This window comes from Pelophylax lessonae (assembly GCF_965119305.1).
Source record: "Pelophylax lessonae genome assembly, chromosome: 7".
Taxonomy (NCBI): domain Eukaryota; kingdom Metazoa; phylum Chordata; class Amphibia; order Anura; family Ranidae; genus Pelophylax; species Pelophylax lessonae.
Window position 1 is genome coordinate 301859811 of NC_138774.1, and position 26301 is coordinate 301886111.

Sequence of the window (26301 nt, forward strand, 5' to 3'; positions counted from 1 at the left end):
TGTATATATACTGACACCCCGTACACTGTATATATACTGACACCCCGTACACTGTATATACACTGACACCCCGTACACTGTATATATACTGACACCCCGTACACTGTATATACACCGACACCCCATACACTGTATATACACTGACACCCCATACACTGTATATATACCGACAGCCCGTACACTGTATATATACCGACACCCCATACACTGTATATACACTGACACCCCGTACACTGTATATATACTGACACCCCGTACACTGTATATATACTGACACCCCGTACACTGTATATATACTGACACCCCGTACACTGTATATATACTGACACCCCGTACACTGTATATACACTGACACCCCGTACACTGTATATATACTGACACCCCGTACACTGTATATACACCGACACCCCATACACTGTATATACACTGACACCCCATACACTGTATATATACCGACAGCCCGTACACTGTATATATACCGACACCCCATACACTGTATATACACTGACACCCCGTACACTGTATATATACTGACACCCCGTACACTGTATATATACTGACACCCCGTACACTGTATATATACTGACACCCCGTACACTGTATATATACTGACACCCCGTACACTGTATATACACTGACACCCCGTACACTGTATATATACTGACACCCCGTACACTGTATATACACTGACACCCCGTACACTGTATATACACTGACACCCCGTACACTGTATATATACTGACACCCCGTACACTGTATATATATACTGACACCCCGTACACTGTATATATACTGACACCCCGTACACTGTATATACACTGACACCCCGTACACTGTATATACACTGACACCCCGTACACTGTATATACACCGACACCCCATACACTGTATATATACTGACACCCCGTACACTGTATATATACCGACACCCCATACACTGTATATACACCGACACCCCGTACACTGTATATATACTGACACCCCGTACACTGTATATACACTGACACCCCGTACACTGTATATACACCGACACCCCGTACACTGTATATATACTGACACCCCGTACACTGTATATACACCGACACCCCGTACACTGTATATATACTGACACCCCGTACACTGTATATATACTGACACCCCGTACACTGTATATACACCGACACCCCGTACACTGTATATATACTGACACCCCATACACTGTATATATACCGACACCCCATACACTGTATATATATACTGACACCCCGTACACTGTATATATACTGACACCCCGTACACTGTATATATACTGACACCCCGTACACTGTATATATACTGACACCCCGTACACTGTATATACACTGACACCCCGTACACTGTATATATACTGACACCCCGTACACTGTATATATACTGACACCCCATACACTGTATATACACTGACACCCCGTACACTGTATATATACTGACACCCCGTACACTGTATATATATATACTGACACCCCGTACACTGTATATATACTGACACCCCGTACACTGTATATACACTGACACCCCGTACACTGTATATACACTGACACCCCGTACACTGTATATATACTGACACCCCGTACACTGTATATATACTGACACCCCGTACACTGTATATACACTGACACCCCGTACACTGTATATATACCGACACCCCATACACTGTATATACACTGACACCCCATACACTGTATATATACCGACACCCCATACACTGTATATACACCGACACCCCGTACACTGTATATATACCGACACCCCGTACACTGTATATACACTGACACCCCGTACACTGTATATACACTGACACCCCGTACACTGTATATACACTGACACCCCGTACACTGTATATACACTGACACCCCGTACACTGTATATATACCGACACCCCATACACTGTATATACACCGACACCCCATACACTGTATATACACTGACACCCCATACACTGTATATATACCGACACCCCATACACTGTATATACACTGACACCCCGTACACTGTATATATACTGACACCCCGTACACTGTATATACACTGACACCCCGTACACTGTATATACACTGACACCCCGTACACTGTATATATACTGACACCCCGTACACTGTATATATATACTGACACCCCGTACACTGTATATATACTGACACCCCATATACTGTATATATACTGACACCCCGTACACTGTATATACACTGACACCCCGTACACTGTATATACACTGACACCCCGTACACTGTATATACACTGACACCCCGTACACTGTATATATACCGACACCCCATACACTGTATATACACTGACACCCCATACACTGTATATATACACCGACACCCCGTACACTGTATATACACCGACACCCCGTACACTGTATATATACTGACACCCCGTACACTGTATATATACTGACACCCCGTACACTGTATATACACTGACACCCCGTACACTGTATATATACTGACACCCCGTACACTGTATATATACTGACACCCCGTACACTGTATATACACTGACACCCCGTACACTGTATATATACTGACACCCCGTACACTGTATATATACTGACACCCCGTACACTGTATATATATACTGACACCCCGTACACTGTATATATACTGACACCCCGTACACTGTATATACACTGACACCCCGTACACTGTATATACACCGACACCCCATACACTGTATATACACTGACACCCCATACACTGTATATACACTGACACCCCATACACTGTATATACACTGACACCCCATACACTGTATATACACTGACACCCCGTACACTGTATATACACTGACACCCCGTACACTGTATATATACTGACACCCCGTACACTGTATATACACTGACACCCCGTACACTGTATATATACTGACACCCCGTACACTGTATATATACTGACACCCCGTACACTGTATATACACTGACACCCCGTACACTGTATATATACTGACACCCCGTACACTGTATATATATATACTGACACCCCGTACACTGTATATATACTGACACCCCGTACACTGTATATACACTGACACCCCGTACACTGTATATACACTGACACCCCGTACACTGTATATATACTGACACCCCGTACACTGTATATACACTGACACCCCGTACACTGTATATACACTGACACCCCGTACACTGTATATATACCGACACCCCATACACTGTATATACACCGACACCCCGTACACTGTATATATACCGACACCCCATACACTGTATATACACTGACACCCCATACACTGTATATATACCGACACCCCATACACTGTATATACACCGACACCCCGTACACTGTATATATACCGACACCCCGTACACTGTATATATACTGACACCCCGTACACTGTATATACACTGACACCCCGTACACTGTATATACACTGACACCCCGTACACTGTATATACACTGACACCCCGTACACTGTATATACACTGACACCCCGTACACTGTATATATACCGACACCCCATACACTGTATATACACCGACACCCCATACACTGTATATACACTGACACCCCATACACTGTATATATACCGACACCCCATACACTGTATATACACTGACACCCCGTACACTGTATATATACTGACACCCCGTACACTGTATATACACTGACACCCCGTACACTGTATATACACTGACACCCCGTACACTGTATATATACTGACACCCCGTACACTGTATATATATACTGACACCCCGTACACTGTATATATACTGACACCCCGTACACTGTATATACACGGACACCCCGTACACTGTATATACACTGACACCCCGTACACTGTATATATACCGACACCCCATACACTGTATATACACTGACACCCCATACACTGTATATATACACCGACACCCCGTACACTGTATATACACCGACACCCCGTACACTGTATATATACTGACACCCCGTACACTGTATATATACTGACACCCCGTACACTGTATATACACTGACACCCCGTACACTGTATATATATATACTGACACCCCGTACACTGTATATATACTGACACCCCGTACACTGTATATATACTGACACCCCGTACACTGTATATACACTGACACCCCGTACACTGTATATATACTGACACCCCGTACACTGTATATATACTGACACCCCGTACACTGTATATACACTGACACCCCGTACACTGTATATATACTGACACCCCGTACACTGTATATATACTGACACCCCGTACACTGTATATATATACTGACACCCCGTACACTGTATATATACTGACACCCCGTACACTGTATATACACTGACACCCCGTACACTGTATATACACTGACACCCCGTACACTGTATATACACTGACACCCCATACACTGTATATATACCGACACCCCATACACTGTATATATATACTGACACCCCGTACACTGTATATACACTGACACCCCGTACACTGTATATACACTGACACCCCATACACTGTATATATACCGACACCCCATACACTGTATATATATACTGACACCCCATACACTGTATATACACTGACACCCCGTACACTGTATATATACCGACACCCCGTACACTGTATATATACCGACACCCCATACACTGTATATACACCGACACCCCGTACACTGTATATATACTGACACCCCGTACACTGTATATATACTGACACCCCGTACACTGTATATATACTGACACCCCGTACACTATATATATATATACTGACACCCCGTACACTGTATATATACTGACACCCCGTACACTATATATATACTGACACCCCATACACTGTATATATACTGACACCCCATACACTGTATATATATATATACTGACACCCCGTACACTGTATATACACTGACACCCCGTACACTGTATATATACTGACACCCCGTACACTGTATATACACTGACACCCCGTACACTGTATATACACTGACGCCCCGTACACTGTATATACACCGACACCCCATACACTGTATATACACTGACACCCCATACACTGTATATACACTGACACCCCATACACTGTATATACACTGACGCCCCATACACTGTATATATACACTGACACCCCGTACACTGTATATACACTGACGCCCCGTACACTGTATATACACCGACACCCCATATACTGTATATACACTGACACCCCATACACTGTATATACACCGACACCCCATACACTGTATATACACTGACACCCCATACACTGTATATATACACCGACACCCCGTACACTGTATATACACCGACACCCCGTACACTGTATATATACTGACACCCCGTACACTGTATATACACTGACACCCCATACACTGTATGTACACTGACACCCCGTACACTGTATATATACCGACACCCCATACACTGTATATATACCGACACCCCATACACTGTATATACACTGACACCCCGTACACTGTATATACACCGACACCCCATACACTGTATATACACTGACACCCCGTACACTGTATATATATATATATATACACACACACACACACACACACTGGCACCCTGTATACTATATATATATACTGACACCCCGTATACTGTATATACACTGACACCCCGTATACTGTATATACACTGACACCCCGTATACTGTATATACACTGACACCCCGTACACTGTATATATATACTGACACCCCGTACACTGTATATATATACTGACACCCCGTACACTGTATATATATACTGACACCCCGTACACTGTATATATATACTGACACCCCGTACACTGTATATATACTGACACCCCGTACACTGTATATATATACTGACACCCCGTACACTATATATATATATATATACTGACACCCCGTACACTGTATATATACTGACACCCCGTACACTGTATATATATACTGACACCCCGTACACTGTATATACACTGACACCCCGTACACTGTATATATATACTGACACCCCGTACACTGTATATATATACTGACACCCCGTACACTGTATATATATACTGACACCCCGTACACTGTATATATACTGACACCCCGTACACTGTATATATATACTGACACCCCGTACACTATATATATATATATATATACTGACACCCCGTACACTGTATATATACTGACACCCCGTACACTGTATATATACTGACACCCCGTACACTGTATATATATATTTTCATTTTGAGGACACCTGGTTGAGTTCCTCACAGGAATAAACAGAAAGGATTTCCTTTGTTAATAAAGTTTCTTTTTGAACAACATAAAGTTTTCTCCTTGGTTACCACAGAATGATTTTACCTCAGAGACAGAGAGAAGCCATTTTAGTTGTGATGCAGAGAAGTGAAGATCTCTATATTTACCCCTGGATAGAGGAATGTCTGTAAGTCTCTTTATTATTTCACTGACATCTCTTCCATATTTCATATCAGCTTTCTGTATAGTAATGTTTAACCACTTCAGCCCCGGACGATTTGGCTTCTCAAAGACCAGGGCCTATTTTGCGATTTGGCACTGCATGACTTTAACTGACAATTGCGCGGTTGTGCGACGCTGTACCCAAATGAAATTAACATCCTTGCTTTCCCACAAACAGAGATTTCTTTTGGTGATATTTGATCTCCTGTGCGATTTTTACTTTTTGCGCTATAAACAAAAAAATAGCGACAATTTTGAAAAAATAACATTTGTCACTTTTTTTTTTAATGAAATTCCCCCCCCCCCCCCACAAAAAAAAGTAAAAATCTAAATGTTTTAACATTTTAGGCCAATTTGTTTTCTGCTACCTATCTTTGGTAAAAAAAAAAAAAAAAAAAATCACAATCAGCGTATTTTGATTGGTTTGCACAAAAGTTATTGCGTTTACTAACAAAGGGAAAGATTTTTGTCATTTTCGGTGGTTTTTTTTTTTGAACGAGTAATGGCGGTGATCTGCGATTTTTTTTCGGGACTGCGACATTGCGGCGGACAGATCGGACCCCTGACTGACATTTTTGGGGGTACCAGTGACATTACTACAGTAATCAGTGCTATAAATATGCACTGTCACTGTACTAATGACACTGGCAGGGAAGGGGTTAACTTTATTAGTGATCAAAGGGGTAAATGTGAGCCTAGGGGTGTGCTTCTAACTGTAAAGGGGCGTGGCTTGTGATGTAATTACAGAGACATACGATCCTACATAGCAGGATCGTATGATCTCTGCAGTTACACCAGGGAGAATGACAGACGGCTTTGTTTACATCATCCGCCTGCCTTTCTCCCTCTCCAGCGGGAGATCGCCAGTGACCGGAGGACATCGGAGCCGCCAGTCACACGCACAGGGGATGTCCGTAAACGAGTGGGGGCGGGAGCGCGCCTCCAGTGGCACACGCTCGCCCCCTATTGGCTCGCGGGCGAGCAATATAGTACTACATCACTTTGCCTGTACGGGGCTGACCGCCGCAGTAAATAGTCATGCGACGGTCGGCAAGTGGTTAACGTTGTGCTTATTAGCAAAGTGTCACATGTAATACATAATTGTAAAGTCTCTCTGATTGGAATGATTTACAGAACTATTGATAGAAGTAAATTCAGTTTTGGAATAAAACACAACGCTATTTCTGTCTGTCAGCTAAGGGATGGTAGGACCGCACAGTATATATATATATGGGGGGAGGGGGGGTTGTATCGTATGTGGCGGCTGCTTTCCTCACCAGTATGTGATTTATCCTAAGTGCAGCTTCTTCCCTTTTTATTAATCTAATCCCAACCTGAGCAGACCGTCCCCTCCCCCGCTGGACCCTGAGGGGGGATCTGATCCCAATTACCATCCACACATATAAACTGTCTGGAAGTGACTCATCCAATGATAACCCAATTAGACCCGAAACCTGCGCAGGAGAGGATGATGTGCGTCACAGGAGGGCGATGAACGCAGAAGACGATCGAAGGTCGGTGTGAATTGTAAATTCGATCATAAATCATCCGACAGACCAACAATAAAAGATCTGAATGTGAAATATTGGTCGTTATTAATCATCGCTAAAACCAGAACTGATCAGATAACATTTTATAAATAGTCCGGCCCGAGTGGTAAGCAGGTAAAAGCAGCCTCAGCTCAATTCATCCAAGGCCACACCCCCAACGCGTTTCATCCCACCCCTGGGGCTTAATCACAGAGGTCATGATTAAGCCCCGGAGCATGGTTAGATGCGTTGGAGGCGTGGCCTGGATGAATTGAGCCGAGGCTGCTTTTACTTGCTTACAGTGAGGGAAAAAAAGTATTTGACCCCCCTGCAGATTTTGTATGTTTGCCCACTGACACAGAAATGATCGGTCTATAATTTTATTGGTCGGTTTATTTTACCAGTGAGAGACGGAAAAAAAACAAAGAAATCCAGAAAAAAGTTATAAATTGATTTGCTTTTTAATGAGTGAAATAAGTATTTGATCCCCGATCAATCAGCAGATTTCTGGCTCCCAGGTGTCTTCTATACAGGTAACAAGCTGAGATTAGGAGGATTCTCTTATAGGGAGTGCTCCTAATCTCAGCTTGTTACCTGTATAAAAGACACCTGTCCACAGAATCAACCAATCAGATTCCAATCTCTCCACCATGGCCAAGACCAAAGAGCTGTCCAAGGATGTCAGGGAGAAGATTGGAGACCTACACAAGGCTGGAATGGCTACAAGACCATCGCCAAGCAGCTTGGTGAGAGGTGACAACAGATGGTGCGATTATTCCCAAATAAAAGACCAATATCCCCTGAGCTGGATGACCTGACCAGAACATGGAGACACCCATCCCCTGAGCTGGATGACCTGACCAGAACATGGAGACCCCCATCCCCTGAGCTGGATGACCTGACCAGAACATGGAGACCCCCATCCCCTGAGCTGGATGACCTGACCAGAACATGGAGACCCCCATCCCCTGAGCTGGATGACCTGACCAGAACATGGAGACCCCCATCCCCTGAGCTGGATGACCTGACCAGAACATGGAGACCCCCATCCCCTGAGCTGGATGACCTGACCAGAGCATGGAGACCCCCATCCCCTGAGCTGGATGACCTGACCAGAGCATGGAGACCCCCATCCCCTGAGCTGGATGACCTGACCAGAACATGGAGACCCCCATCCCCTGAGCTGGATGACCTGACCAGAACATGGAGACCCCCATCCCCTGAGCTGGATGACCTGACCAGAACATGGAGACCCCCATCCCCTGAGCTGGATGACCTGACCATAACATGGAGACCCCCATCCCCTGAGCTGGATGACCTGACCAGAACATGGAGACCCATATTTCCTGAGCTGGATGACCTGACCATAACATGGAGACCCCCATCCCCTGAGCTGGATGACCTGACCAGAACATGGAGACCCCCATCCCCTGAGCTGGATGACCTGACCAGAACATGGAGACCCCCATCCCCTGAGCTGGGTGACCTGACCAGAACATGGAGACCCACATTCCCTGAGCTGGATGACCTGACCAGAGCATGGAGACCCATATCCCCTGAGCTGGATGACCTGACCAGAACATGGAGACCCCCATCCCCTGAGCTGGATGACCTGACCAGAACATGGAGACCCCCAACCCCTGAGTTGGATGACCTGTCCAGAACATGGAGACCCCCATCTCCTGAGCTGGATGACCTGACCAGAACATGGAGTCCCACATCCCCTGAGCTGGATGACCTGACCAGAACATGGAGACCCCCATCTCCTGAGCTGGATGACCTGACCAGAACATGGAGACCCCCATCCTCTGAGCTGGATGACCTGACCAGAGCATGGAGACCCATATCCCCTGAGCTGGATGACCTGACCAGAGCATGGAGACCCCCATCCCCTGAGCTGGATGACCTGACCAGAACATGGAGACCCCCATCCCCTGAGCTGGATGACCTGACCAGAACATGGAGACCCCCATCCCCTGAGCTGGATGACCTGACCAGAGCATGGAGACCCACATCCCCTGAGCTGGATGACCTGACCAGAACATGGAGACCCCCATCCCCTGAGCTGGATGACCTGACCAGAACATGGAGACCAATATCCCCTGAGCTGGATGACCTGACCAGAGCATGGAGACCCCAATCCCCTGAGGTGGATGACCTGACCAGAACATGGAGACCCACATCCCCTGAGCTGGATGACCTGACCAGAACATGGAGACCCCAATCCCCTGAGGTGGATGACCTGACCAGAACATGGAGACCCCCATCCCCTGAGCTGGATGACCTGACCAGAACATGGAGACCCCCATCCCCTGAGGTGGATGACCTGACCAGAACATGGAGACCCCCATCCCCTGAGCTGGATGACCTGACCAGAACATGGAGACCCCCATCCCCCGAGGTGGATGACCTGACCAGAACATGGAGACCCCCATCCCCTGAGCTGGATGACCTGACCAGAGGATGGAGACCCGTATCCCCTGAGCTGGATGACCTGACCAGAACATGGAGACCAATATCCCCTGAGCTGGATGACCTGACCAGAGCATGGAGACCCCAATCCCCTGAGGTGGATGACCTGACCAGAACATGGAGACCCACATCCCCTGAGCTGGATGACCTGACCAGAACATGGAGACCCCAATCCCCTGAGGTGGATGACCTGACCAGAACATGGAGACCCCCATCCCCTGAGCTGGATGACCTGACCAGAACATGGAGACCCCCATCCCCTGAGGTGGATGACCTGACCAGAACATGGAGACCCCCATCCCCTGAGCTGGATGACCTGACCAGAACATGGAGACCCCCATCCCCCGAGGTGGATGACCTGACCAGAACATGGAGACCCCCATCCCCTGAGCTGGATGACCTGACCAGAGGATGGAGACCCGTATCCCCTGAGCTGGATGACCTGACCAGAACATGGAGACCCCCATCCCCTGAGGTGGATGACCTGACCAGAACATGGAGACCCCCATCCCCTGAGCTGGATGACCTGACCAGAACATGGAGACCAATATCCCCTGAGCTGGATGACCTGACCAGAACATGGAGACCCCCATGCCCTGAGCTGGATGACCTGACCAGAACATGGAGACCCCCATCCCCTGAGCTGGAAACAGAAAATAACTGTCAGTCTTTCTCAGTCTGGGGCTCCATGGAAGATCTCACCTCGTGGAGGTTCAATGATGATGGAGAACGGTGAGGAATCAGCCCAGAACTACACGGGAGAATCTTCTCAATGATCTCAGCTGGGACCATCCTCACCAAGAGAACAATTGGTAACACACTACCCCATGGAGGACTGAAATCCTGCAGCCCCCGCAAGGTCCCCCTGCTCAGGAAATCACATGGTACAGCCTGTCTGATGTCTGCTAATGAACATCTGAATGATTCAGAGGAGAACTGGGTGAAAGTGTTTCGGTCAGATGAGACCAAAATCCAGCTCTTTGGCATCAACTCAACTCACCGTGATTGGAGGAGAAGGAATGCTGCCTGTGACCCCAAGAACACCATCCCCCACCATCACACATGGAGGTGGAAACATTATGGTTTGGGGGTGTTTTTCTGCTAAGGGGACAACTTCACCGCATCAAAGGGATGATGGGCGGGGCCATGTACCATCAAATCTTGGGTGAGAACCTCCTTCACTCAGCCAGGGCATTGAAAATGGGTCATGGATCGGTCTTCTAGCATGACAATGACCCAAAACACACGGCCAAGGCAACAAAGGAGTGGCTCAAGAAGAAGCACATTAAGGTCCTGGAGTGGCCCCAGTCTCCAGACCTTCATCCTATAGAAAATATGTGGAGGGAGCTGAAGATTCGAGTTACCAAACGTCAGCATCCAAACCTCAATGACTTGGAGAGGATCTGCAGAGAGTAGAAAATCCCTCCTGAGATGTGTGCAAACCTGGGGGCCAACTACAAGAAACGTCTGACCTCTGTGACCCCCAACTACAAGAAACGTCTGACCTCTGTGACCCCCAACTACAAGAAACGTCTGACCTCTGTGACCCCAACTACAAGAAACGTCTGACCTCTGTGACCTCCAACTACAAGAAACGTCTGACCTCTGTGACCTCCAACTACAAGAAACGTCTGACCTCTGTGACCTCCAACTACAAGAAACGTCTGACCTCTGTGACCACAACTACAAGAAACGTCTGACCTCTGTGACCCCAACTACAAGAAACGTCTGACCTCTGTGACCTCCAACTACAAGAAACGTCTGACCTCTGTGACCACAACTACAAGAAACGTCTGACCTCTGTGACCCCAACTACAAGAAACGTCTGACCTCTGTGACCCCAACTACAAGAAACGTCTGACCTGTGTGACCCCAACTACAAGAAACGTCTGACCTGTGTGACCCCAACTACAAGAAACGTCTGACCTGTGTGACCCCAACTACAAGAAACGTCTGACCTCTGTGACCTCCAACTACAAGAAACGTCTGACCTCTGTGCTTCCATCTACAAGAAACGTCTGACCTCTGTGACCCCAACTACAAGAAACGTCTGACCTGTGTGACCCCAACTACAAGAAACATCTGACCTGTGTGACCCCAACTACAAGAAACGTCTGACCTCTGTGACCCCAACTACAAGAAACGTCTGACCTCTGTGACCCCAACTACAAGAAACGTCTGACCTCTGTGACCCCAACTACAAGAAACGTCTGACCTCTGTGCTTCCATCTACAAGAAACGTCTGACCTCTGTGACCCCAACTACAAGAAACGTCTGACCTGTGTGACCCCAACTACAAGAAACGTCTGACCTCTGTGCTTCCATCTACAAGAAACGTCTGACCTCTGTGACCCCAACTACAAGAAACGTCTGACCTGTGTGACCCCCAACTACAAGAAACGTCTGACCCGTGTGACCCCAACTACAAGAAACGTCTGACCTCTGTGACCCCAACTACAAGAAACGTCTGACCTCTGTGACCCCAACTACAAGAAACGTCTGACCTCTGTGACCCCAACTACAAGAAACGTCTGACCTGTGTGACCCCAACTACAAGAAACGTCTGACCTGTGTGACCCCCAACTACAAGAAACGTCTGACCTCTGTGACCCCAACTACAAGAAACGTCTGACCTCTGTGACCCCAACTACAAGAAACGTCTGACCTCTGTGACCCCCAACTACAAGAAACGTCTGACCTGTGTGACCCCAACTACAAGAAACGTCTGACCTCTGTGACCCCAACTACAAGAAACATCTGACCTGTGTGACCCCAACTACAAGAAACATCTGACCTCTGTGACCCCCATCTACAAGAAACGTCTGACCTCTGTGACCCCAACTACAAGAAACGTCTGACCTCTGTGACCCCCAACTACAAGAAACGTCTGACCTCTGTGACCTCTGACCTCTGTGATTGCCAACAAGGGTTTCTCCACCAACTACTAAGGGGTCAAATACTTATTTCACTCATTAAAATGCAAATCAATTTATAACTTTTATGAGATTTTCTGGATATTTTTGTTATTCTGTCTCTCACTGGTAAAATAAACCGACCAATAAAATTACAGACTGATCATTTCTGTGTCAGCGGGCAAACCTACAAAATCAGCAGGGGGGGGTCACATACTTTTCTCTTTACTGTACCACTCGGGCCGGGCGAGGTGTGAGGGGTGGCCGGATTTTTTCCTCTCATCTCTATGGTTTGCTCCGGAGAATCCCCTCCCACAGCCTGCACCCTCACCCACCTTTATGGACCTAAACAGCCTGAGCAGGGGCCCCGTCTCCTGTAATGCAGTCTGTCAGATTTTGATGGGAGGGGTGAGGCACACAGAAACCTCGGGAGGTGATGCACAGAAGCTGAACGCCCCGCATGCATGGAGCATAAAACTGCAGAGACTCCACCCGGAGAAGTCTGACCAAACCAGTTTGTTGGCTGTGGTTGTCACCCACAGAATCCTCCTTTGTTGCCTCAGGTGATTCCTAGATGAAAGGTGTGTGGGGCTTCTTGGCAGGTATTTCATGTCTCTGGGAAGGAAGCCCCTGACTGCCCCCTGTGGAGGGTATTTCATGTCTCTGGGAAGGAAGCCCCTGACTGCCCCCTGTGGCGGGTATTTCATGTCTCTGGGAAGGAAGCCCCTGACTGCCCCCTGTGGAGGGTATTTCATGTCTCTGGGAAGGAAGCCCCTGACTGCCCCCTGTAGCGGTTGCAGAGATCACACTCTTTGGGGTAATAAGAGGTCGGCTATTACTGGAACCCAGAAATTCTCCTTCTGGATCTTTCCGTCGCTCGCCCAACGCGCCCGGTTCTGCTTTTTTTGTTTGTAAAACTGAATGTGGACATGGGGGGGGGGGGGGGGAGAGGAAGGGGATGGAGGAGGGGAGAGGAAGGGGATGGAGGAGGGGAGGGGTCATCAATTATTACAACACTAACATCCTTATTCAGAAAAATATGAATGAGAAAAACAGACATCCATGAAAAGGTGGGTGGGGGGGTCACTTACCTTAATACTGTGAACTCCGGGGAGCCTCCCGATTTGTTGCTCGATGGTCTGCACACAGGACATGCAGGTCATCCCGCCCACAGGGAGGACGGCCAGCAACGCCCTCATATCCGCCCCCTCCATTCTTCTATCACCTAGGAGGAGAGGAACAATCATCAGATGGGGACAGAGATCCCTACTACAGGAATTCGAGAGAGAGAGATCCCTACTAGAGGAGAGAGAGACCTTACAAAGGGAGTTCCATAGGCTGGGAGGGGAGAGACCTTACAGAGAGAGTTCCATAGGCTGGGAGGGGAGAGTCCTTACAGAGAGAGTTCCATAGGATGGGAGGGGAGAGTCCTTACAGAGAGAGTTCCATAGGATGGGAGGGGAGAGTCCTTACAGAGAGAGTTCCATAGGATGGGAGGGGAGAGTCCTTACAGAGAGAGTTCCATAGACTGGGAAGGGAGAGACCTTACAGAGAGAGTTCCATAGGCTGGGAAGGGAGAGACCTTACAGAGAGAGTTCCATAGGCTGGGAGGGGAGAGACCTTACAGAGAGAGTTCCATAGGCTGGGAGGGGAGAGACCTTACAGAGAGAGTTCCATAGGCTGGGCGGGGAGAGACCCTACAGAGAGAGTTCCATAGGCTGGGAAGGGAGAGACCTTACAGAGAGAGTTCCATAGGATGGGAGGGGAGAGTCCTTACAGAGAAGAGTTCCATAGGATGGGAGGGGAGAGTCCTTACAGAGAAGAGTTCCATAGGATGGGAGGGGAGAGACCTTACAGAGAGAGTTCCATAGGATGGGAGGGGAGAGACCTTACAGAGAGAGTTCCATAGGATGGGAGGGGAGAGTCCTTACAGAGAGAGTTCCATAGGCTGGGAAGGGAGAGACCTTACAGTAGAGAGTTCCATAGGCTGGGAGGGGAGAGACCTTACAGAGAGAGTTCCATAGACTGGGAGGGGAGAGTCCTTACAGAGAAGAGTTCCATAGGATGGAAGGGGAGAGTCCTTACAGAGAGAGTTCCATAGGATGGGAGGGGAGAGTCCTTACAGAGAGAGTTCCATAGGCTGGGCGGGGAGAGACCCTACAGAGAGAGTTCCATAGGCTGGGAGGGGAAAGACCTTACAGAGAGAGTTCCATAGGATGGGAGGGGAGAGTCCTTACAGAGAAGAGTTCCATAGGATGGGAGGGGAGAGTCCTTACAGAGAAGAGTTCCATAGGATGGGAGGGGAGAGACCTTACAGAGAGAGTTCCATAGGATGGGAGGGGAGAGACCTTACAGAGAGAGTTCCATAGGATGGGAGGGGAGAGTCCTTACAGAGAGAGTTCCATAGGCTGGGAAGGGAGAGACCTTACAGTAGAGAGTTCCATAGGCTGGGAGGGGAGAGACCTTACAGAGAGAGTTCCATAGACTGGGAGGGGAGAGTCCTTACAGAGAAGAGTTCCATAGGATGGGAGGGGAGAGTCCTTACAGAGAGAGTTCCATAGGATGGGAGGGGAGAGTCCTTACAGAGAGAGTTCCATAGGATGGGAGGGGAGAGTCCTTACAGAGAGAGTTCCATAGACTGGGAGGGGAGAGACCTTACAGAGAGAGTTCCATAGGCTGGGAGGGGAGAGTCCTTGCAGAGAGAGTTCCATAGGATGGGAGGGGAGAGTCCTTACAGAGAGAGTTCCATAGGCTGGGAGGGGAGAGACCTTACAGAGAGAGTTCCATAGGATGGGAGGGGAGAGTCCTTACAGAGAGAGTTCCATAGACTGGGAGGGGAGAGTCCTTACAGAGAGAGTTACATAGACTGGGAGGGGAGAGACCTTACAGAGAGAGTTCCATAGGCTGGGAGGGGAGAGTCCTTGCAGAGAGAGTTCCATAGGCTGGGAGGGGAGAGTCCTTACAGAGAGAGTTCCATAGGATGGGAGGGGAGAGTCCTTACAGAGAGAGTTCCATAGGCTGGGAGGGGAGAGACCTTACAGAGAGAGTTCCATAGGATGGGAGGGGAGAGTCCTTACAGAGAGAGTTCCATAGACTGGGAGGGGAGAGTCCTTACAGAGAGAGTTCCATAGACTGGGAGGGGAGAGTCCTTACAGAGAGAGTTCCATAGGATGGGAGGGGAGAGTCCTTACAGAGAGAGTTCCATAGACTGGGAGGGGAGAGACCTTACAGAGAGAGTTCCATAGGCTGGGAGGGGAGAGTCCTTGCAGAGAGAGTTCCATAGGCTGGGAGGGGAGAGACCTTACAGAGAGAGTTCCATAGGCTGGGAGGGGAGAGTCCTTACAGAGAGAGTTCCATAGACTGGGAGGGGAGAGTCCTTACAGAGAGAGTTACATAGACTGGGAGGGGAGAGACCTTACAGAGAGAGTTCCATAGGCTGGGAGGGGAGAGTCCTTGCAGAGAGAGTTCCATAGACTGGGAGGGGAGAGTCCTTACAGAGAGAGTTCCATAGGCTGGGAGGGGAGAGACCTTACAGAGAGAGTTCCATAGGCTGGGAGGGGAGAGACCTTACAGAGAGAGTTCCATAGGATGGGAGGGGAGAGTCCTTACAGAGAGAGTTCCATAGACTGGGAGGGGAGAGTCCTTACAGAGAGAGTTCCATAGGATGGGAGGGGAGAGTCCTTACAGAGAGAGTTCCATAGGATGGGCGGGGAGAGACCTTACAGAGAGAGTTCCATAGACTGGGAGGGGTGAGTCCTTACAGAGAGAGTTCCATAGACTGGGAGGGGAGAGACCTTACAGAGAGAGTTCCATAGACTGGGAGGGGTGAGTCCTTACAGAGAGAGTTCCATAGACTGGGAGGGGAGAGACCTTACAGAGAGAGTTCCATAGGCTGGGAGGGGAGAGTCCTTGCAGAGAGAGTTCCATAGGCTGGGAGGGGAGAGTCCTTACAGAGAGAGTTCCATAGGATGGGAGGGGAGAGTCCTTACAGAGAGAGTTCCATAGGCTGGGAGGGGAGAGACCTTACAGAGAGAGTTCCATAGGATGGGAGGGGAGAGTCCTTACAGAGAGAGTTCCATAGACTGGGAGGGGAGAGACCTTACAGAGAGAGTTCCATAGGATGGGAGGGGAGAGTCCTTACAGAGAGAGTTCCATAGACTGGGAGGGGAGAGTCCTTACAGAGAGAGTTCCATAGACTGGGAGGGGAGAGACCTTACAGAGAGAGTTCCATAGGCTGGGAGGGGAGAGACCTTACAGAGAGAGTTCCATAGGCTGGGAGGGGAGAGACCTTACAGAGAGAGTTCCATAGGCTGGGAGGGGAGAGACCTTACAGAGAGAGTTCCATAGACTGGGAGGGGTGAGTCCTTACAGAGAGAGTTCCATAGACTGGGAGGGGAGAGACCTTATAGAGAGAGTTACATAGACTGGGAGGGGAGAGACCTTACAGAGAGAGTTCCATAGGATGGGAGGGGTGAGTCCTTACAGAGAGAGTTCCATAGACTGGGAGGGGAGAGACCTTACAGAGAGAGTTCCATAGGCTGGGAGGGGAGAGACCTTACAGAGAGAGTTCCATAGGCTGGGAGGGGAGAGACCTTACAGAGAGAGTTCCATAGACTGGGAGGGGTGAGTCCTTACAGAGAGAGTTCCATAGACTGGGAGGGGAGAGACCTTATAGAGAGAGTTACATAGACTGGGAGGGGAGAGACCTTACAGAGAGAGTTCCATAGTATGGGAGGGGAGAGAGACCTTACAGAGAGAGTTCCATAGACTGGGAGGGGAGAGACCTTACAGAGAGAGTTCCATAGACTGGGAGGGGAAAGTCCTTACAGAGAGAGTTCCATAGTATGGGAGGGGAGAGAGACCTTACAGAGAGAGTTCCATAGGCTGGGAGGAGAGAGAGTCCTTACAAACGGAGTTCCATAGGCTGGGAGGGGAGAGACCTTACAGAGAGAGTTCCATAGGCTGGGAGGGGAGAGACCTTACAGAGAGAGTTCCATAGGCTGGGAGGGGAGAGACCTTACAGAGAGAGTTCCATAGACTGGCAGGTGAGAGTCCTTACAGAGAGAGTTCCATAGGATGGGAGGGGAGAGTCCTTACAGAGAGAGTTCCATAGGATGGGAGGGGAGAGACCTTACAGAGAGAGTTCCATAGGCTGGGAGGGGAGAGTCCTACAGACGGCGTCTCCATGCAGAGCAGATGTATGGAGAGCTCCCTCCGGGATGGGTGATATATAAAGGATGGGTGGGGGGAGGGGGTGTGATGTCACTGGCAGCCTCCAGCAATGACAGAAATAATCAGATTGGGGACACTGAATGCTACGAACGTTCTGTATTTTGATCTGAGAGCGAACGTCACTCCCCCCTCTAATTGTATTAGTTTTATTATGTACTATAAACTGTGATAGTGAGCATGCGGAGGCGATTCCTGTGTGTGGAGATGATGGGGTTAGTGGTGGTGGGGGGGGGGGGAGGTGAAGTGGTGAGGAAGGGGGTACAGGATATACATGGGGAGGTTAAGTGGTGAGGAGGGTGGGGGGGGGGGGGAGTACAGGATATAAGATGGGGGGGGGACTGTATATAAAGGAGTGATGGGGGGGGTGTATAAGATATTTATGGGGGGGTGGGACTGTGTGTAAGGAGTGACGAGGAGGAGGGGGGTGTATAAGATATTTATGGGGGGGGGGGGTGGGACTGTATATAAGGAGTGACGAGGAGGAGGTGGGGTGTATAGGATATAAATGGGGGGATGGGACTGTATATAAGGAGTGACGAGGAGGAGGGGGGGTGTATAGGATATAAATGGGGGGGGGGGGGTGGGACTGTATATAAGGAGTGATGAGGAGGGGGGTGTATAGGATATAAATGGGGGGGGTGGGACTGTATATAAGGAGTGATGAGGAGGGTGGTGTATAGGATATAAATGGGGGGAGGGGACTGTATATAAGGAGTGATGAGGGAGGGTGGGTACAGGATATAAATGGAGGGGGGACTGTATATAAGGAGTGATGAGGAGGGGGGTGTATAGGATATAAATGGGGGGGTGGGACTGTATATAAGGAGTGACGAGGAGGGGGGTGTATAGGATATAAATGGGGGGGTGGGACTGTATATAAGGAGTGATGAGGAGGGGGGGGTGGGATGGGACTGTATATAAGGAGTGATGAGGGAGGGGGGTACAGGATATAAATGGGGGGGGGGGGGACTGTATGTAAGGAGTGATGAGGAGGAGGGGGGTGCACAGGATATAAGATGGGGGGATGGGGGGGGGGGTTGGGACTGTATATAAGGAGTGATGACGAGGAAGGGGGTGTATAAGATATAAATGGGGGGGGTTGGGACTGTATATAAGGAGTGATGAGGAGGGGGGATGGGACTGTATATAAGGAGGGGGGGGTACAGGATATAAATGGGGGGGTTGGGACTGTATATAAGGAGTGATGACGAGGAAGGGGGTGTATAAGATATAAATGGGGGGGGGGGTTGGGACTGTATATAAGGAGTGATGAGGAGGGGGGCGTGTAATGAGATTGTGCGCTGGGACACCAGCAGCTGACAGTTTTCAAAACCAAAAAGGTCATTCCTTTACCAGCCCCTCACCCCAGCTCCTCTTTGCAGTGTTAATTACCTCCTGGAATGCAGGAAGTTTGGGCCTCAGAGCTTCAAAGCAAACCTTATTAACACATGCTGGCAGATGCCGGGTCATAAACGAGCAGATCTCATCTCAAACGCAGACAGAGGTCTGAGCAGATGGCCAGGGAGGTTGCCTAGTTGTAAATTCCACAAGCCCAGTTGTTAATTGTAACACCTACATCTCACAAATCCATACCCAATTCATAACTTTTTACCCCAACATGACATGTCTCTAGAAAATATATATTTGAATGCCAAATAAAATACAGATCGAATTAAGATCACACATGATCACATTCGATCCTAGGGAAGACAAACTAGCGATCAGATGCCTTACGGGTCAGAGGTTATTCCGAGATAACCCGTGTTTAGTGGCTGTGGATAATAAATTTAATGCCGGACAATAAAATATCAGTTTCAAGAATGTAACCATTACATTTTTTGAGATATGACTTCTGTTAGAAATCTGTCTAACCGGGAGGTCCCTTAGCAGTTTATGAGCCTCCGGGGCGGCCCAGGGCCACTGTGTTTATTGGTCAAGTACTTCTGGTGACACCCCCTGCGGGCCAAAGAAAAAGACAGTTCTCAATTTTAACATCAAGCAGAAACATCGCTGTAGGGGGAATCGATCACACAGGCTCAGCCTCTGAACTCTGACACACCCAGGACTTTTCAATGCAAGTATTTCATTTCTAATTCTTTCTCTGATTTTTCTACATTGCTGTATTGTGTCTCTATTTCTTTGTAACCATTTTTCTGTAAATATTTTTATTTGCACCAATCTTCACCTTTCTTATAATTAAACCTTATTTGGAAAAGTGTTAATTTTGTCTCTAAGCTCTTAAACGCAAACTGACCCAAACAAACCTGTCTCCTGAAGAGCGCTACTGCTTAGGCTAACCTATCTGAACATTCTTGTCTGAGGTGACAGTGTGTGTTACAGACGGTTATTCTAAAGTCATAATTGAGATTTGTGAAATTACGAGCGTCCTCTGGGCTCATTATAACGTAGAGGTGGTGGCAGAGAAAGGGTTAATTGTTTAATTAACCCGGTGACAATCGCTCTCATTCTGCTGGCATCTAGATTGTGGTCCCGCAAGCTGGACAATCTGTGTGCCGAGTGCAGCTGAGAGTGGTATTGTTGTGCAGGTGACGGCAGGGTGTGAGATTGCCTGGTCTTTGGTCACGAGTTGGATGAGAAGGCCAGGGGTCTGATACCCGCCACTGTCACAGGGTGTACAGGATATAAGATGGGGGGGGCTGTATATAAGGAGTGATGAGGGGGGTGTACAGGATATAAATGGGGGGGGGTGGGACTGTATATAAGGAGTGATGAGAAGGGGGGTACAGGATATAGGATGGGGGGGATGGGATATAAATGACTTCCCACGCACATTCTCTGATCTCCGGCACTCAGCATGTGGCTGCTGATAAAACCCCAACCCCTCCCCCGCCATGAAAACATCTTCCAACCACCACAGATGTGCAGCTGATAGTGGAGGAGTCAGAGGAGCCTTCTGTGGTGATGATAGTGGGGGAGGGGGAGGGGGTGTATACACCGATCACCCACAACATTTTATAACCACCGCCTAATACTGGGTATATCCCCCCCTCCCCCCACCATGGACCCCACTACACCTCTGTAGGTGGGCTGGGTTATCTGACTGTCATTAGCAGATCCTTTGTTAATCAGTTTCTAGAGGCCATACCTGGACCCTATAGAGGAGATACCTGGACCCTATAGAGGGGGTACCTGGACCCTATAGAGGGGGGGGGGTACCTGGACCCTATAGAGGGGGGTACCTGGACCCTATAGAGGGGGGTACCTGGACCCTATAGAGGGGGGGTACCTGGACCCTATAGAGGGGGGTACCTGGACCCTATAGAGGGGGGTACCTGGACCCTATAGAGGAGATACCTGGACCCTATAGAGGGGGGGGGTACCTGGACCCTACAGAAGCCATACCTGGACCCTATAGAGGCCATACCTGGAGCCTATAGAGGGGGTCAGTGTCACTACTGGTAGTATGAGGAGATACCTGGACCCTATAGAGGGGGTCAGTGTCACTACTGGTAGTATGAGGCCATGCCTGGACCCTATAGAGGGGGTCAGTGTCACTACTGGTAGTATGAGGCCATACCTGGACCCTATAGAGGGGGTCAGTGTCACTACTGGTAGTATGAGGCCATACCTGGACCCTATAGAGGGGGTCAGTGTCACTACTGGTAGTATGAGGAGATACCTGGACCCTATAGAGGGGAGTCAGTGTCACTACTGGTAGTATGAGGCCATGCCTGGACCCTATAGAGGGGGTCAGTGTCCCTACTGGTAGTATGAGGCCATACCTGGACCCTATAGAGGGGGGTCAGTGTCACTACTGGTAGTATGAGGAGATACCTGGACCCTATAGAGGGGGTCAGTGTCACTACTGGTAGTATGAGGCCATACCTGGACCCTATAGAGGGGGTCAGTGTCACTACTGGTAGTATGAGGAGATACCTGGACCCTATAGAGGGGGTCAGTGTCACTACTGGTAGTATGAGGAGATACCTGGACCCTATAGAGGGGGTCAGTGTCACTACTGGTAGTATGAGGAGATACCTGGACCCTATAGAGGGGGTCGGTGTCACTACTGGTAGTATGAGGAGATACCTGGACCCTATAGAGGGGGTCAGTGTCACTACTGGTAGTATGAGGAGATACCTGGACCCTATAGAGGGAGGTCGGTGTCACTACTGGTAGTATGAGGCCATACCTGGACCCTATAGAGGGGGGTCAGTGTCACTACTGGTAGTATGAGGAGATACCTGGACCCTATAGAGGGGGTCAGTGTCACTACTGGTAGTATGAGGCCATACCTGGACCCTATAGAGGGGGTCAGTGTCACTACTGGTAGTATGAGGAGATACCTGGACCCTATAGAGGGGGTCAGTGTCACTACTGGTAGTATGAGGCCATACCTGGACCCTATAGAGGGGGTCAGTGTCACTACTGGTAGTATGAGGCCATACCTGGACCCTATAGAGGGGGTCAGTGTCACTACTGGTAGTATGAGGAGATACCTGGACCCTATAGAGGGGGTCAGTGTCACTACTGGTAGTATGAGGAGATACCTGGACCCTATAGAGGGGGTCAGTGTCACTACTGGTAGTATGAGGAGATACCTGGACCCTATAGAGGGGGTCAGTGTCACTACTGGTAGTATGAGGAGATACCTGGACCCTATAGAGGGAGGTCGGTGTCACTACTGGTAGTATGAGGCCATACCTGGACCCTATAGAGGGGGGTCAGTATCACTACTGGTAGTATGAGGAGATACCTGGACCCTATAGAGGGGGTCAGTGTCACTACTGGTAGTATGAGGCCATACCTGGACCCTATAGAGGGGGTCAGTGTCACTACTGGTAGTATGAGGAGATACCTGGACCCTATAGAGGGGGTCAGTGTCACTACTGGTAGTATGAGGCCATACCTGGACCCTATAGAGGGGGTCAGTGTCACTACTGGTAGTATGAGGCCATACCTGGACCCTATAGAGGGGGTCAGTGTCACTACTGGTAGTATGAGGAGATACCTGGACCCTATAGAGGGGGTCAGTGTCACTACTGGTAGTATGAGGAGATACCTGGACCCTATAGAGGGGGTCAGTGTCACTACTGGTAGTATGAGGCCATACCTGGACCCTATAGAGGGGGTCAATGTCACTACTGGTAGTATGAGGCCATACCTGGACCCTATAGAGGGGGTCAGTGTCACTACTGGTAGTATGAGGCCATACCTGGACCCTATAGAGGGGGTCAGTGTCACTACTGGTAGTATGAGGCCATACCTGGACCCTATAGAGGGGGTCAGTGTCACTACTGGTAGTATGAGGAGATACCTGGACCCTATAGAGGGGGTCAGTGTCACTACTGGTAGTATGAGGCCATACCTGGACCCTATAGAGGGGGTCAGTGTCACTACTGGTAGTATGAGGCCATACCTGGACCCTATAGAGGGGGTCAGTGTCACTAATGGTAGTATGAGGCCATACCTGGACCCTATAGAGGGGGTCCGTGTCACTACTGGTAGTATGAGGCCATACCTGGACCCTATAGAGGGGGTCAGTGTCACTACTGGTAGTATGAGGAGATACCTGGACCCTATAGAGGGGGTCAGTGTCACTACTGGTAGTATGAGGCCATACCTGGACCCTATAGAGGGGGTCCGTGTCACTACTGGTAGTATGAGGCCATACCTGGACCCTATAGAGGGGGTCCGTGTCACTACTGGTAGTATGAGGCCATACCTGGACCCTATAGAGGGGGTCAGTGTCACTACTGGTAGTATGAGGAGATACCTGGACCCTATAGAGGAGGTCAGTGTCACTACTGGTAGTATGAGGAGATACCTGGACCCTATAGAGGGGGTCAGTGTCACTACTGGTAGTATGAGACCATACCTGGACCCTATAGAGGAGGTCAGTGTCACTACTGGTAGTATGAGGAGATACCTGGACCCTATAGAGGGGTCAGTGTCACTACTGGTAGTATGAGGACATACCTGGACCCTATAGAGGGGGTCAGTGTCACTACTGGTAGTATGAGGTCATACCTGGACCCTATAGAGGGGGTCAGTGTCACTACTGGTAGTATGAGGAGATACCTGGACCCTATAGAGGGGGTCAGTGTCACTACTGGTAGTATGAGGCCATACCTGGACCCTATAGAGGTTGCACAGGCAGTCCAACTCCTCCAGGATGGCACTTCAATATGTTCCAGTGTCAGAAGGTTTGCTGTGTCTCCCAGCACAGTCTCAGGAGCATGGAGGAGATTCCAGGGGACAGGCAGTTACTCTAGGAGAGCTGGACAGGGCTGTAGAAGGTCCTTAACCCATCAGCAGGACCGGTATCTGCTCCTTTGTACAAGGAGGAACAGGATGAGCGCTGCCAGAGCCCTACAATACGACCTCCAGCAGGACACTGGTTGGTCAGAGACATTCACACCAATCAGAAACAGACTTCATGAGGGCCCGATGTCCCCTAGTGGGCTCTGTGCTCACTGCCCGGCACTGTGAAGCTGGATTGGCATTTGCCATTGAACCCCAGAATTGGGAGCTCCACCACTGGCACCCTGTGCTCTTCACAGATGAGAGCAGAGTTCACCCTGAGCACATGTGACAGACATGAAAGGGTCTGGAGAAGACGTGGAGAACGTTATGCTGCCTGTAACATCGTTCAGCATGACCGGTTTGGTGGTGGGTCAGTGATGGTCTGGGGAGGAATATCCATGGAGGGACACACAGACCTCTACAGGATAGACAATGCCACCCTGACATGAGGTGATGATGGGGGTAGTAGTACTCAGTAAGATAGTATAAAATGATGATGGGGTAGTAGTACAAGGTAGGATGATATGTAATGATGATGATGGGGGTAGTAGTACTCGGTAGGATGATATGTAATGATGATGATGGGGGTAGTAGTACTCGGTAGGATGATATTTAATGATGATGATGGGGGTAGTAGTTCTCGGTAGGATGGTATATAATAATGATGATGGGGGTAGTAGTACGGTATGTAATGATGATGATGATGGGGGTAGTAGTACGGTATGTAATGATGATGATGATGGGGGTAGTAGTACTCGGTAGGATGGTATGTAATGATCATGATGGGGGTAGTAGTACTCAGTAGGGTGGTATATAATCATGATGATGGGGGTAGTAGTACAGTATGTAATGATGATGATGGGGGTAGTAGTACTCGGTAGGATGGTATGTAATGATGATGATGGGGGTAGTAGTACTCGGTAGGATGGTATGTAATGATGATGATGGGGGTAGTAGTACTCGGTAGGATGATATGTAATGATGATGATGGGGGTAGTAGTACTCGGTAGGATGATATTTAATGATGATGATGGGGGTAGTAGTTCTCGGTAGGATGGTATATAATAATGATGATGGGGGTAGTAGTACGGTATGTAATGATGATGATGATGGGGGTAGTAGTACGGTATGTAATGATGATGATGATGGGGGTAGTAGTACTCGGTAGGATGGTATGTAATGATCATGATGGGGGTAGTAGTACTCAATAGGGTGGTATATAATCATGATGATGGGGGTAGTAGTACAGTATGTAATGATGATGATGGGGGTAGTAGTACTCGGTAGGATGGTATGTAATGATGATGATGGGGGTAGTAGTACTCGGTAGGATGGTATGTAATGATGATGATGGGGGTAGTAGTACGGTATGTAATGATGATGATGGGGGTAGTAGTACGGTATGTAATGATGATGATGATGGGGGTAGTAGTACGGTATGTAATGATGATGATGGGGGTAGTAGTACTCGGTAGGATGGTATGTAA

The 26301-nt window shown here is 48.9% G+C and overlaps 1 protein-coding gene across 2 annotated transcripts in view; it reads right to left on the reverse strand.

Annotated features, from left to right (window-relative positions):
• The window catches only part of ATP7A (ATPase copper transporting alpha), a 108578-nt gene that overhangs the window by 72189 nt on the left and 10088 nt on the right, over window positions 1-26301 (reverse strand). For both annotated transcript variants that reach the window (XM_082262796.1, XM_082262795.1), the window contains exon 2: window positions 14407-14540. In XM_082262796.1, coding sequence (XP_082118922.1) covers window positions 14407-14529 — 123 coding nt within the window. In that variant the 5' untranslated portion in view covers window positions 14530-14540. The remainder of the gene's footprint in view (window positions 1-14406; window positions 14541-26301) is intronic.